Source organism: Camelina sativa, chromosome 19 (genome assembly GCF_000633955.1).
Source record: "Camelina sativa cultivar DH55 chromosome 19, Cs, whole genome shotgun sequence".
NCBI classification, from domain to species: domain Eukaryota; kingdom Viridiplantae; phylum Streptophyta; class Magnoliopsida; order Brassicales; family Brassicaceae; genus Camelina; species Camelina sativa.
This window is the reverse complement of record NC_025703.1, coordinates 14,760,193-14,772,895: the sequence shown is the minus strand read 5'-3', so window position 1 is coordinate 14,772,895 and position 12,703 is coordinate 14,760,193. Positions and strand designations below refer to the sequence as shown.

The 12,703-nt window shown below is 36.0% G+C and overlaps 4 protein-coding genes and 1 pseudogene across 4 annotated transcripts; 3 read left to right on the top strand and 2 right to left on the bottom strand.

Annotated features, from left to right (window-relative positions):
- Window positions 1,039-3,195, top strand: LOC104766368 (probable esterase KAI2). Its single transcript, XM_010490237.2, has 2 exons — window positions 1,039-1,582; window positions 2,550-3,195. The coding sequence occupies exons 1-2, from the start codon at window positions 1,194-1,196 to the stop codon at window positions 2,980-2,982; spliced, it is 822 nt and encodes a 273-aa protein (XP_010488539.1). The 5' UTR covers window positions 1,039-1,193; the 3' UTR covers window positions 2,983-3,195.
- On the bottom strand, window positions 4,829-5,875 carry LOC109130838 (glycine-rich cell wall structural protein 1-like). Its single transcript, XM_019240907.1, has 2 exons — window positions 5,785-5,875; window positions 4,829-5,724 (listed from the first exon to the last, which is right to left on the bottom strand). The coding sequence occupies exons 1-2, from the start codon at window positions 5,873-5,875 to the stop codon at window positions 4,829-4,831; spliced, it is 987 nt and encodes a 328-aa protein (XP_019096452.1).
- Window positions 5,541-8,701, top strand: LOC104767836 (proline-rich receptor-like protein kinase PERK2). Its single transcript, XM_010491808.2, has 8 exons — window positions 5,541-5,973; window positions 6,233-6,721; window positions 6,822-6,908; window positions 7,002-7,072; window positions 7,201-7,277; window positions 7,369-7,516; window positions 7,596-7,757; window positions 8,227-8,701. The coding sequence occupies exons 1-8, from the start codon at window positions 5,889-5,891 to the stop codon at window positions 8,512-8,514; spliced, it is 1,407 nt and encodes a 468-aa protein (XP_010490110.2). The 5' UTR covers window positions 5,541-5,888; the 3' UTR covers window positions 8,515-8,701.
- Window positions 10,333-10,891, bottom strand: LOC104767835 (glycylpeptide N-tetradecanoyltransferase 1-like). The gene is made up of 2 exons (XM_010491807.1): window positions 10,880-10,891; window positions 10,333-10,764 (listed from the first exon to the last, which is right to left on the bottom strand). Exons 1-2 carry the CDS (start codon window positions 10,889-10,891, stop codon window positions 10,333-10,335), a joined length of 444 nt encoding a protein of 147 aa, XP_010490109.1.
- Window positions 12,193-12,703, top strand: part of LOC104767834 — a 2,851-nt pseudogene continuing 2,340 nt past the window's right edge.

Here is a 12,703-nt window from a genome sequence, read left to right as displayed (position 1 = left end):
TCCTCATGTGCGGTTGTGTGCCTCTTGTCTTTTTCTTTTGGACCAAACTATCTCTCGTTTAACCTTTGAACCAATATTTGGGACCTTAGTCCTTTTGGTTTTAACATTTTAAAAGCTAGAGTTTTTTATTTGCTATCACTAGATTAGAGTTTGGACGCTTGTTCATTGTTAGTTTCTGTTGGGAATCTTTCATTATTGTTCTGATAAGTTGGTATAATATAAGGTTAGATATCAATGGATGGTAATTTACCTAGATGCAAGTTTATGGTTTTTACATGTGGATTAGGTGTCAACTAGATGCTATAGTGGAGACGATTAAAAGAGGTTAAGCATTCAAATAACAACTATCATTCAAATAACAAGTGCATGCTTACAAGAAAAGTCAAATAAGTACAACTTTTCATATATCTCCGTTTTTATACATTTTTTAATAACCAATTTTCCGGTTGGTGGCGAGATTGACTCCATGCACAGCTACTACTTTTGAAATATCAAGTCACTAAAGAGAATCACTTGTGTATGCTATACTAATATGAGTTTTACAAACTAAGTCATTTAATCAAAATTAATGAGTATTGTTTTCTTTCATATCCTTTATTTTGAACATTAGCAACAACGGAAAATGTTGACCCTATGTAAGAAGTCTGAGGGACATAAGCAAAAATGTTGTATTATTGTTAGGCGAAAGGTCATCTTATAAGTTTTTCTTATATGAGTACTCCGATGATTAGCAAACATTTATAACAATTAATTTACTAAAATTCGCCGTTGTGCTTCATTTTCATTGACTAAAACATGATTAAGATTTATGATTATATGTGTATACGTCAAGTTAGCTTACGCATTTACTTACACGTACAAACAAAAGTAGTTTATAATGTTTATCTCGAGTCCAAATAAATATACCTTCTTTATACCAAAAAGTAGAGATTCGTTTTCACATAGATATTTATTTATGATGGATATTGTTTTATCCTCTAAGATGCTATGTAGATGGACAATGAATACAAAAACAGCCATTGTTGAAAAGGCCATAAATGTTTGGATGTACATAAAATGCGAGCCTAATAAAATCGGTGGTTGGATGTCAATTAAGAACCATATACCTAATCCATCTCTCGTCTCTCCCTTTATATATACGCACACAACTTATCAAAGTTGTCCCATCTAACAAAATTCTCTTGTTCTTAACCATGGTGGTTAATCAGAAGATATCCAGCCTTGCATCCGCTATGAACGCCAAGATCATCGGTTCTGGCGAGAAATCGATGGTCCTTGCACACGGTTTTGGAGGCGATCAGTCGATATGGGACAAGATGATACCAGTCTTGTCCGAATCTTTCAAAGTTTTGGTCTTTGACTGGCTTTTCTCTGGAACCGTTAAAGACCAAACTCTTTATGACCCTTCAAAGTATAACTCCTTTGATGCCTTCTCTGACGATCTCATTGCTCTTATGGAGGAGTTGGAGTTTGGCCCCGTCGTGTTCGTAGGCCATTCCATGTCGGGGATGGTCGGTTGTGCTGCTTCTATTAAAAGGCCCGACTTATTTACAAATCTTCTTCTTATTGGTGCTTCTCCCAGGTAAAGTTCGCTCTTAATAATCAACAGTACTTCCACTTAATTATAATAAGAAGTGAAAATCAAAGACGTGTGTGTAATCCAGTTACGAGGCTATATTATCATTTAGGTCTATATATTGGATATAGTTAAAAAAGAGGTTAATCATGATGTGAATATATATCTGTAAATAAAATGAAGAATTATTATTTACGTTCGAAAGAGAGATCTAAAGTGATACCTTTTTCATCGATCGTACAATATTCCTTTGTGAATATGTGTTTCACGAGAAAAGACAAAAACGAAATATGCTTTACGATAATATACTATATTAGCCGATATTTAATGACTTTTATGTGGATGTTATCTATATGACATATGTAATATGTAAGTGTAACTGTTGCCAAGCGTTGAACATGTGGACATGATCAGCTTCTAGCTTGTTGGATGAATATGACATATGATCATCACATCTTGTCCTACTTCTAACTTCCCTGCAGTCTACGCATATATACATAGATGCATTTATATATTCTAGCTACGGCCTACATGCATATCAATATATAGGTCATGTGTATGTGTGCTTTATATATATATTCATCTCTTATCTCACATCGAAAATTAATTATACGAAACCTAAATAGGATGATATATAAAATATCATATGAATCAATCTATTAATTTTACTGTCGATGGTTTTTGAGTTAGAACTTAGAAGTACTAACCTTAATATATCACGATTCACGTGGACCACTAAAACTAAAAAAGATCTATTTTCCTATATATAGAAAATTATTGAATGGGAATTAATTGTTTGAAGTATCATATTTTGACTGATTACTTTAGATATTTATTATAATTATAGGTGAGGAAGTGTAATCAATGCAAAAGTTGATAATGTTTGACTATAAATATACGTCTAATGCAACGTACAAATTAATATATAAAGACGATCAAATTTAGTAACGTTACTAGATTGAAATGCATATAGGTACATAAACTGTGAGGATTACGAAGGAGGGTTTGAGTCAAAAGACATCGACACGATCATCTCAAACATTGAGTCCAACTACGAGGCATGGGCGGTTGCTTTTTCTTCCATCGTGGTCGACCCGAGAGACTCTGTCTCAGTCCAAAGGTTCGAAAAGTGCCTTAAGAAGATGAAGCCCGAGACGGCTCTTGCCTTAGCTAAGATAGTGTTTGGCAGCGACGAGAGAGAGCTTTTGGGACAAGTGTCAGTGCCTTGCCACGTCATACAGACTGGAAACGACGTCGTTGTGCCTGTCTCTGTCGCATACTTCATGCAGGAGAAGATTAAAGGGAAATCGACGGTGGAGATCATGGAAGACGCGATCGGGCATTTCCCACAGATGACATCACATTTGGAGCTGCTTGGAGTCATGAGGCGTCTCCTCGAGTTTTAAGACTCTTAAATATAATTATATAATGAGCTTTGCGTCGGTTGATCAAATATTCTTCTTTGTGTATAATATCGTATTACGTATAATGAAGTGTGTCCATTAGTATATGTTTGAGTAATATGTAACGTGATGGACGTGTAATTTTATTGATAGCACAAAGTAATTGCCATTACTAGATCGTTTTAAAGAAAATATATATATGGAGTTTAAGTGAAAGTGTTTTTTTTTCTTTTTGGGTATCAAAGTTAAAGAGATGAAAGTGTAGGTGATTTTTTCATCGGTCTTACTAAACTGCGCATCACTTGGTTTAGTTGAGAGTTAAACTGAATCGGTTCCTACTATGACTCTGATGCATTATACACAGTACGTTCTGATTGTGCCTTCGAACCTCCCAGCATGACTTTATATATTCGCGAAAAGATAACGTCGCCTAGTTAAATAGTTGGGACTAGTAATGCAAGAATCCCATGGTGCAGCTAAACTGAATATACCAAAATTAAAAATTTTATCAAAACCTATCATTTTAAGAAAAATTATTATATATTATATTAATTTAAATTTTGTATGGAAATGGAAATTTTTTTAAATTACTATTTAAAATAGTTTGTAATTAGATAATACATTTCTTTTTTTTTATTGATAAAATAAGTTGTAATAAGATAATAGAATTTTAAACTGTGTAACTTGTTATACCAATATAACCGAACGAGAAACCCAATGCCAGTTCGTGCAATGTCGTCTCATTTTTTTCTATTTAAAAATTGTACAAGATTACAAAATAACAATTGACTTTTCTGGACGTTGAATTCATTGATTTATAATATATGTGTAGATGATCGCAAAACAACAAATGGTGAGTAATGGAATAATTAAGGTTATAGAGACAATTGACAGTGGACGTTGTGTTTTAGCCATTTTGGCAACCTTTGTCCACGAACTACGAAATCATTTTGGTCTTCTTGTATAATACCACTTGAAAATCCACAAAAATTGATGCATTCTTAAATGTCGTGGTATTTGCATTCAATCAAATATGATGAAGTGGAAACCAATTTGACAAAAACAAAAGATTTGACCAAACCAAACTTGACAAATCATCATTCCATTACGTCGTTGACTTCCTTTTTCTTTTTAGTAGATTACGCTCGTGGGTTGTTTTAAACTAAGATAAATAGAATGATAGGACACTGACCTTGATACAATAATAATTATCTACATAAACTACTAGTATTACTTAATCTGAAGAGCAAAAACATTATCTGGAAATTAGACCGAATCCCATTTGATATAATTGGCCTGTTGTTGAGAACCTTTTGATTAAAAATGATTAACAAAAATACTTTATTTATTTTCCGTTTGACTACTAGATTACTTTGGTGTAACTTGATGTTAAATACAGTAGTAACAATAAATGAGTGGAAACGTCAATGTAATGGGTGGCGTTGGTATTTATTACGTAATATTGTTATTTCCTTTGCTTTTTGTGCATATATTATTACGTATATATTTTCCTCTATGTTTGAGTATGTCGTAAGAACAGTAAATGTTTGAGCATTTTGTTTGTAGTATATAATATATCTTAGACCAAACATTTTTGTTTTTAAAGATTGACTAATCCCTTCTCCAAATTCCGACAAGAAGCAATCAAAACTCAAAACTCTTGGTCTTGGTAGCGGTAGTAGATCACATCTCTGACCTCTTTTCCCGCTTTTAACATTCTTATTTTGATTCTGTCGTAGTTTTTCTAATTGTGTGGAGAGATGTCATCTGCGCCGTCTCCGGGTTCCACTCCGTCAACTCCACCACAACTTCCTCCCGTTCCTCCTCCCGTCATCGTTCCTCCTATACTTCAGCCTCCCGTCGTTCCTCCTATACCTCCGCCTCCCGTCGTTCCTCCTATAACTCCCCCTCCCGTCGTTCCTTCTCCGCCTCCGCCTACACTCATTCCTTCTCCACCTCCATTGACGCCTTCTCCTCCGGCTCCGGCTCCTACCACTCCTTCACCTCCCTTGACGCCTTCTCCTCTGCCTCCTTCACCTCCCTTGACGCCTTCTCCTCTGCCTCCTTCACCTCCCTTGACGCCTTCTCCTCTGCCTCCTTCACCTCCCTTGACGCCTTCTCCTCTGCCTCCTTCACCTCCCTTGACGCCTTCTCCTCTGCCTCCTTCACCTCCCTTGACGCCTTCTCCTCTGCCTCCTTCACCTCCCTTGACGCCTTCTCCTCTGCCTCCTTCACCTCCCTTGACGCCTTCTCCTCTGCCTCCTTCACCTCCCTTGACGCCTTCTCCTCTGCCTCCTTCACCTCCCTTGACGCCTTCTCCTCTGCCTCCTTCACCTCCCTTGACGCCTTCTCCTCTGCCTCCTTCACCTCCCTTGACGCCTTCTCCTCTGCCTCCTTCACCTCCCTTGACGCCTTCTCCTCTGCCTCCTTCACCTCCCTTGACGCCTTCTCCTCTGCCTCCTTCACCTCCCTTGACGCCTTCTCCTCTGCCTCCTTCACCTCCCTTGACGCCTTCTCCTCTGCCTCCTTCACCTCCCTTGACGCCTTCTCCTCTGCCTCCTTCACCTCCCTTGACGCCTTCTCCTCTGCCTCCTTCACCTCCCTTGACGCCTTCTCCTCTGCCTCCATCACCAACCATTCCTTCATCACCTCCCTTTACGCCTTCTTCTCCGCCACCACCTTCTCCCTTGAGACCTTCTTCTCCTCCGCCTCCGTCTCCCTCTACTCCTTCAACTCCGCCGGGATCTTTTCCATCTCCGCCGCCTCCCTCAACAACACCTCAGTCGGGAACTCTCAGCCCTCCACCTCCAGCAAATCCCTCTGGCGGGGGATCTTCACCGCCGCCTTCTTCCCCTTCCGTTGGATTATCAACGGGAGTGGCGGTTGGGATCGCCATCGGAGGAGTTGCTATGCTTGTTGTGGTATTGGCTTTGATTTTTTTCATTTGTAAGAAGAAACGACGAAGAGACGAAGAAGCACCTCCTGCGCACTTAGGTAAAAACAAAGACCTAAACTACATTAAATCAATAAATCAAATCTAGAACTAATAATAGTGTTCCTCATTTTCTACGATTTATCTACATTTTCTTTGCATGTATATTTGATTTTCCAATATGTAGGAAAATTAAGTATATTAATATTCATTTTGAGAAATTAAGTTATAATACATTTTGTTTTAACATCTTTAAACTTGTATATGGTGGATACATAGAGAAACCGTTTTTTACAGATTTGATGTTCTTGTGTTTGTCAGCGGGAGGCCCTTACCGTGGACATCAGCATCAAAATACATCACCGCCACCACCGATGCCACCCTCTGCACTACCACGTCGGCCACACTTCATGAGCAGCAGTAGCAGCGGCGGCTACGACTCAAACTACTCGGATCAATCAGTTCTTCCTCCACAATCTCCAGGGCTTCCATTAGGCATCTATCAAGGCATTTTCAACTATGAAGAGTTGTCTAGAGCCACCAATGGCTTCTCTGAGGCCAATTTGTTAGGACAAGGCGGTTTCGGATACGTGTTCAAAGGTATGTTGCGTAATGGGAAAGAAGTTGCTGTGAAACAGTTGAAAGAAGGGAGTGCTCAGGGAGAGAGAGAGTTTCAGGCAGAGGTCGGGATCATTAGCCGAGTTCACCACAGACATTTGGTTGCTCTTGTCGGTTATTGCATTGCGGATGCTCAAAGATTGCTTGTCTATGAGTTTGTTCCCAACAACACTCTCGAGTTTCACCTCCATGGTTAGAAAAAAAAAACTAAACTCTTCTACGTACGGTTGGCTGCATGCTTTACTGTTTTCAATTAGTAATTTTTTTTTTTTGGGAATTGAATTTGTGATAGGGAAGGGACGGCCTCCAATGGAATGGAGTTCAAGATTGAAGATTGCTATTGGTTCTGCCAAAGGATTATCATATCTTCATGAAAATTGTAAGTCTAAGATATGAGCAATATGTACAGCTTTTAAAAAATTACAAGCCATGTTTGTTTATTCACCACACATGTATGTATATGTATTTTCAGGCAATCCTAAAATCATCCACCGTGATATCAAGGCGTCAAACATATTGATTGATTTCAAATTTGAAGCAAAGGTATTGTTTATCTTGTTTTTTTTTGTTCTCCTTTTTAATATATCCATGCATGAAGGCATAATATGTAACTTCGTATGATTTTTTGGTGAAAGTATATTTGTATTTTGTGTCTCTCTTCTATCTTTTAGGTTGCTGATTTTGGTCTTGCCAAGATTGCTTCTGATACAAACACTCATGTATCTACACGTGTGATGGGAACCTTTGGGTAAATATAATCTCGAAGCTACTAAATACGTACATTTACGTAGTTTGTGTGAATGTTTACATATTTTGAACCTTTTGGTTTTGGATATTAGGTATTTGGCTCCAGAATATGCTTCAAGCGGAAAGCTCACAGAAAAATCTGACGTCTTCTCATTTGGTGTTGTGCTTTTGGAGCTAATAACCGGTCGTCGTCCTATTGATGCAAACAATGTCCATGCAGATAATAGCTTGGTTGATTGGGTAATTAATATAACTGCCAATAAATCTCAACATTCACATTAAGTTTTACAATATCTATGTGTGTGGATAATTTGAACAGGCACGACCTTTGCTTAACCAAGTATCCGAGGTAGGCAACTTTGAGGCTGTGGTTGATACAAAGCTGAATAATGAGTATGACAGAGAAGAGATGGCTCGCATGGTTGCTTGTGCCGCAGCTTGTGTCCGCTCTACAGCTCGCCGTAGACCTCGCATGGACCAGGTAACTTAGTAATCATTTTTATTTTTTAATTAGGGTAGACATTTGGTTTTCCAGTTTTCAAATATTTTATATTGAGCTATACGCCTAGAATTAATAGATTTTTTTGTTTTGTTTTTGGCTTTCAATACAAAAACTATCAAAAATAAATAAATAAATATACCTAAATTTAATAACAATTATTTATAGATGTTGTATATATAATTATATTTTTCTATAGTATGAAATTAAAATAAAATCTAACACATAAAATGAATGGTTTATTTGGGTCCGTTCGGTTGTACTAATTTCAGTTCTGTTTTTTTTTTGCCTAGCTAAATCTTTTGATGTATCTAAGCAGCACCACTTGATCGACCAATGTGCCAACATGTTTTAGCTACATTTTTTTTTTCATTTTGTAAAATATATATTAGTCATTTAAAATGTTTATAGTGCTAATTGAATGAGTGATTGGTGAAAAAAAAACGAGCAGGTTGCACGTGTGCTGGAAGGAAACATATCACCGTCAGACCTGAACCAAGGGATCACACCGGGTCACAGTAATGTGTACGGCTCATCCGGAGGAAGCACAGATTATGACTCGAGCCAAGACAATAAAGGCGTGAACAAGTTTAGGAAAGTGGGACTTGAGACTCAAGATTTGTATAGTAATCCAATCAGTGAATATGATTTGTACCCATCCTGGTCGAGCACCGAGATTCAGACCACACGGGAAATGGAGATGGGCAATGCTAAAAGACCCGGCCAAGGTTATGGTTAGTGAGACAAGAAATTACAGAGTTTTTTTTTTTTCTTTTTTAATTCTTTGTTTAATTATAAAGATTTGGGTAGATGTCTTAAGATTAACTCTAACTGAACTACGATCTTATATTGATTTTTTTTATTTTGTTTTTCCTTTGGTTTCTTTCCCTAGAAGTTAATTGTAATACTAATATTCAGATTGAGGTTGGATTCTTGAAAAAAAAACCAAAAAGAAGATTGAGGTTTGAAGTTGAAATGTAATATTTGGGAATTGAACTCAATTAGCTGGTTGTTTTTGAAGAACTTATTTATATGTGCGCTTCTGCTTAGGGCTCGAAATCGGAAATCGTCATCAACTTGGAAGTTATCTTAGTTCAGAACTATCTTGATAATTGGGTAGGATTCCACAAACAAGATCTTTGATTGGAATATGATGTGTTAACCCACCAAGAAGTAAAAACAAATCCATAAGCAAACCTTCTTCACATATTAGAGTGTTTATTGTTGACTCCAAATTAAAACATAGTTAATGAAATAACAACATTAGTTTATACATTAAAAAATATGATGTTTTATACAACAACCCAACATCCCTTGAAATCAAAATATATTTACATACTCTGTCGGATTAGTAAACTCCAAGTTAAGGTCCACACGAAATTTAAAAAAACATTAGTTTATAGAGAAATAATTAAGAGTCCAAATATGGGGTAATGTAACCCTCTTTAATATGATCGAAATTTATTTGAATTTTTTCAGTACTACATTTTTAATTTTGCATTATTATTTTTGTACACTTGCCAATTATTTTTTTTCATTTTTCCCTAAACTACAGAAAATATAGAGTTTGAATTATATTATTATACAAAACTCTAATAGTAATCACTATTGGGCCTGTTAGTATTGGGTCGAACGACATATTTCCAAACCAGTGAACTCTTCAACCGAAATAGAGTATTTTGAACTTGTGTTAGAACTTTCTCTGAAGTGTTATTTTCGCCTCCTTATCACTGTTTCAGGTTTGGACCCTCTTGATCATCTCACTTGATCTCAGGTCCATCACCTTTCACTCTTATTCTCTGTTTCCCATCTCCTCTTGTTTCTCTGTTTTGGTTTCTTTGTTCTAGGTGCAAAGCAACAATAAACGTTTGGAAACTAAAGAGAGATAAGAGAAGTTTGAAAGACTACATTGCTAACATAGTAACATTGATCACTATAGACACATTTACAAAACATTACACTTACACACACATACATATAATGGTTTCTTATGGTATCTCTGTGTGAGTTTCTGCAAGACCAAAGTAAATTTTGATCTCTTAGCAATAAACCCCAATTCCTGCAAATGGGTAACCTTTAAGGTGATTGATTATATTGTTTCCATAAAGGTGTTCGTTTGCAAGCTTAAGACAATAAAGGTGTTCGTTTGCAAGATTATATTGTTTCCTTTAAGGTGCTCGTTTGGAAGCTTAGCTTCAGAGAAAATTGTTTTCTTTTGAGTCGCTTTTCAAAGGAACTTGCTTGCACTGTGGTGCATGTTGTACGAAAACTCTCAACAGGAAGGACTAACATATACATGTCGTAGTCACATATTGTTGTAATATTTTAATGTTGCCTTCCATATTATAGGTACAAGCTGAGGTCATGGTTTGTACTGTGGTTCTGTTGCAGGAAAAACACAGTAACGTTATTTGTAGACACGCAAAATGTTGAAAAGGCTTTAAACTTTCCTCTTTTGTTTATATTACTTGCAAATGATATCTAAGAAGAGGAAACTTAGGCTACACATTGGTTTACGGTTGCTCACATTCGGGAGCTGTAGGAGTTTTTAACAGTACTAGAGAACAAGCCCAAGTTCTGATGGCTTCAGTGCACTTCTCAAACGGTAATTATAGAGATAGTAGTGCCTCAGTCCATTTCCTGATTTAAACCTACACTCTTTCAAGAAACTCGTATTCTGCATCGCCTCGGACGCGTAGAACACATCACAACCTTTTTGCTTAGCCACGATCAGTGCATCATTCATCAGCTGGGGAAACGAGGTCACTGTCGCTACATTGTAGTAAGAATAAGCATACTTCACTGTTGCAGACGTATGGTCACTGGTGAGAGTTGCAGGGAAAGTGTAGAAGCTGCAGAAGTCAGTGACGTCATGAGTTTCAGGGCTTACAACTAAGTAACTGTAGATGACATTTTCCCGTGGGATACTGAGAGAAAACGTTAGGTCTCGAAACTTCTGGAGAAAGAGAGAGAGAGAGAGTGGCGAGTCCTGAAGATGATGAGGACAACGTAGACGTGTTTAGACGATTTTGACCTTGAGATTCTTTCAAGACTTACCGTCAGATTGAGGCGAATCTACGTGTCATCATCCCGCCTGTTCAAACATTTGCCGCCATAATTCCCTCCTCAAAAACCAATCTTTTTAAACCCGAACCGGATTGCGAACCGGACTACCTTTTCAAACATTTGATTCGAATCGACAATTAATTAACAATGTATATCATTATATATTTTATCAATATAAATATTTAAAAATACTTAAAATTATGTTGTCAGACAATAATCATGAAGTGATTAAACATTTTTAATCTAAACTAAACCATTAAGATGTAAATTTAATGATTGATGAAAAATGCATCATTATCCAATTTTAGTTATTTTTATCACTATTTTATACTATTATACTATATGTATCTGCAGGCAATCCTAAAGTCATCCACCGTGATATCAAGGCGTCAAACATATTGATTGATTTCAATTTTGAAACAAAGGTATGGTTTATCCTTTTTTAATATTTCCATTAGGTTTTCACCCGCGGTACACCGCGATACTAAATTATAAATTATTATATTTTAAATAATAATTTTTAATTTATTTAGTTTTTAAATTCCCAATTAATTAACATTTATCTAATTAATTAATAAATTTGTTTAGAACGTTTTTTCTTCTTCTTAAGTTTTATACAGTTTAGAACCTAATTACATGAAATTTGTTATAAGATAGAATATAAAATTTTAAAACACTTAGTTTTTTTTCCTATAATTAAACAGAGATATATGTCTATATAGTATGTTAGTATATATTTTTATGTGTATATACTTTTTTTTTTGGAATATTAAGAATGTGTTGTAGTATGTGTAATATTTTGTAGTTCATATACTAAATAACTTATAAGTTAATTTTCCAAATTATGACTACAAATCTATATTATATGAAATAAACTAATGGTTTTAGTGTTGGTTCTATAGTCCAAACCCGCCATGTTAGGCGGATCACGCAACATGTTCAAAGATTTTTAATCCGCAAAAATTCATCATACGAAATCCGTGAAAATAAAATATAGTATGTGAGGTTAAAAGTCATTTTTTATCAAATCAATATTTTATTCATCTCCTTATAAAAATAAAGAAATAAAATCTATAGACATTTGCAATTATGTTCGTTACCTTTTAAAACACTTAGTTTCTATAAAAAAAATCGAATATAGATAGAATTATTTTTTTATTAAATTAATTATTTAATGTTAATAATGTAAATAGGTTCCAACTTCATGATTTATTTACTAAATGTCTAAAAAAATGTATATATAGATGCATGAAGGCATAATATGTAACTTCGTATGATATTTTGTGATGCATATTTGTGTTTTGTGTCTCTCTTGACTCTTTTAAGTTGCTGATTTTGGTCTACACGTGTCATGTCTACACGTGTCATGGGAACCTTTGGGTAAAGATAAATCTTGAAGCTACTAAATATGCACATTTACGTTCGTAGTTTGTGTGAATGTTTACATATTTTGAACCTTTTGGTTTTGGATTTTAGGTATTTGGCTCCAGAATATGATTCAAGCGAAAAACTCACAGAAAAATCTGACGTTTTCTCATTTGGTGTTGTGCTTTTGGGGCTAATAACTGGACGTCTCCCTATCGATGCAAACAATGTCCATGCAGATAACAGCTTGGTTGATTGGGTAGTTAATAATTTAATATCACTGCAAATAATCTTAAGCTTCACACTAGTTTTACAGTATCTCTGTGTGGATAATTGGAACAGGCACGACCTTTGCTTAACCAAGTATCCGAGCTATGTAGGCAACTTTGAGGCAGTGGTTGATACGAAGCTGAATAATGAGTATGACAGAGAAGAAATGGCTCGCATGGTTGCTTGTGCAGCAGCTTGTGTCAGCTCGCCGTAGACCTCGCATGGAC

What these genes read in the sequence shown, in the direction of transcription:
- LOC104766368 (XM_010490237.2), top strand. Translation starts at nt 1,194, where the DNA reads ATGGTGGTTAATCAGAAGATATCCAGCCTTGCATCCGCTATGAACGCC. An exon ending in CTTATTGGTGCTTCTCCCAG is followed by an intron (nt 1,583 to 2,549) that starts GTAAAGTTCGCT and finishes AAATGCATATAG; the next exon opens with GTACATAAACTGTGAGGATT.
- LOC109130838 (XM_019240907.1), bottom strand. Translation starts at nt 5,875, where the DNA reads ATGGCGATCCCAACCGCCACTCCCGTTGATAATCCAACGGAAGGGGAA. An exon ending in GCCAGAGGGATTTGCTGGAG is followed by an intron (nt 5,725 to 5,784) that starts GTGGAGGGCTGA and finishes GAGATGGAAAAG; the next exon opens with ATCCCGGCGGAGTTGAAGGA.
- LOC104767836 (XM_010491808.2), top strand. Translation starts at nt 5,889, where the DNA reads ATGCTTGTTGTGGTATTGGCTTTGATTTTTTTCATTTGTAAGAAGAAA. An exon ending in AGCACCTCCTGCGCACTTAG is followed by an intron (nt 5,974 to 6,232) that starts GTAAAAACAAAG and finishes TGTGTTTGTCAG; the next exon opens with CGGGAGGCCCTTACCGTGGA. An exon ending in ATCATATCTTCATGAAAATT is followed by an intron (nt 6,909 to 7,001) that starts GTAAGTCTAAGA and finishes ATGTATTTTCAG; the next exon opens with GCAATCCTAAAATCATCCAC.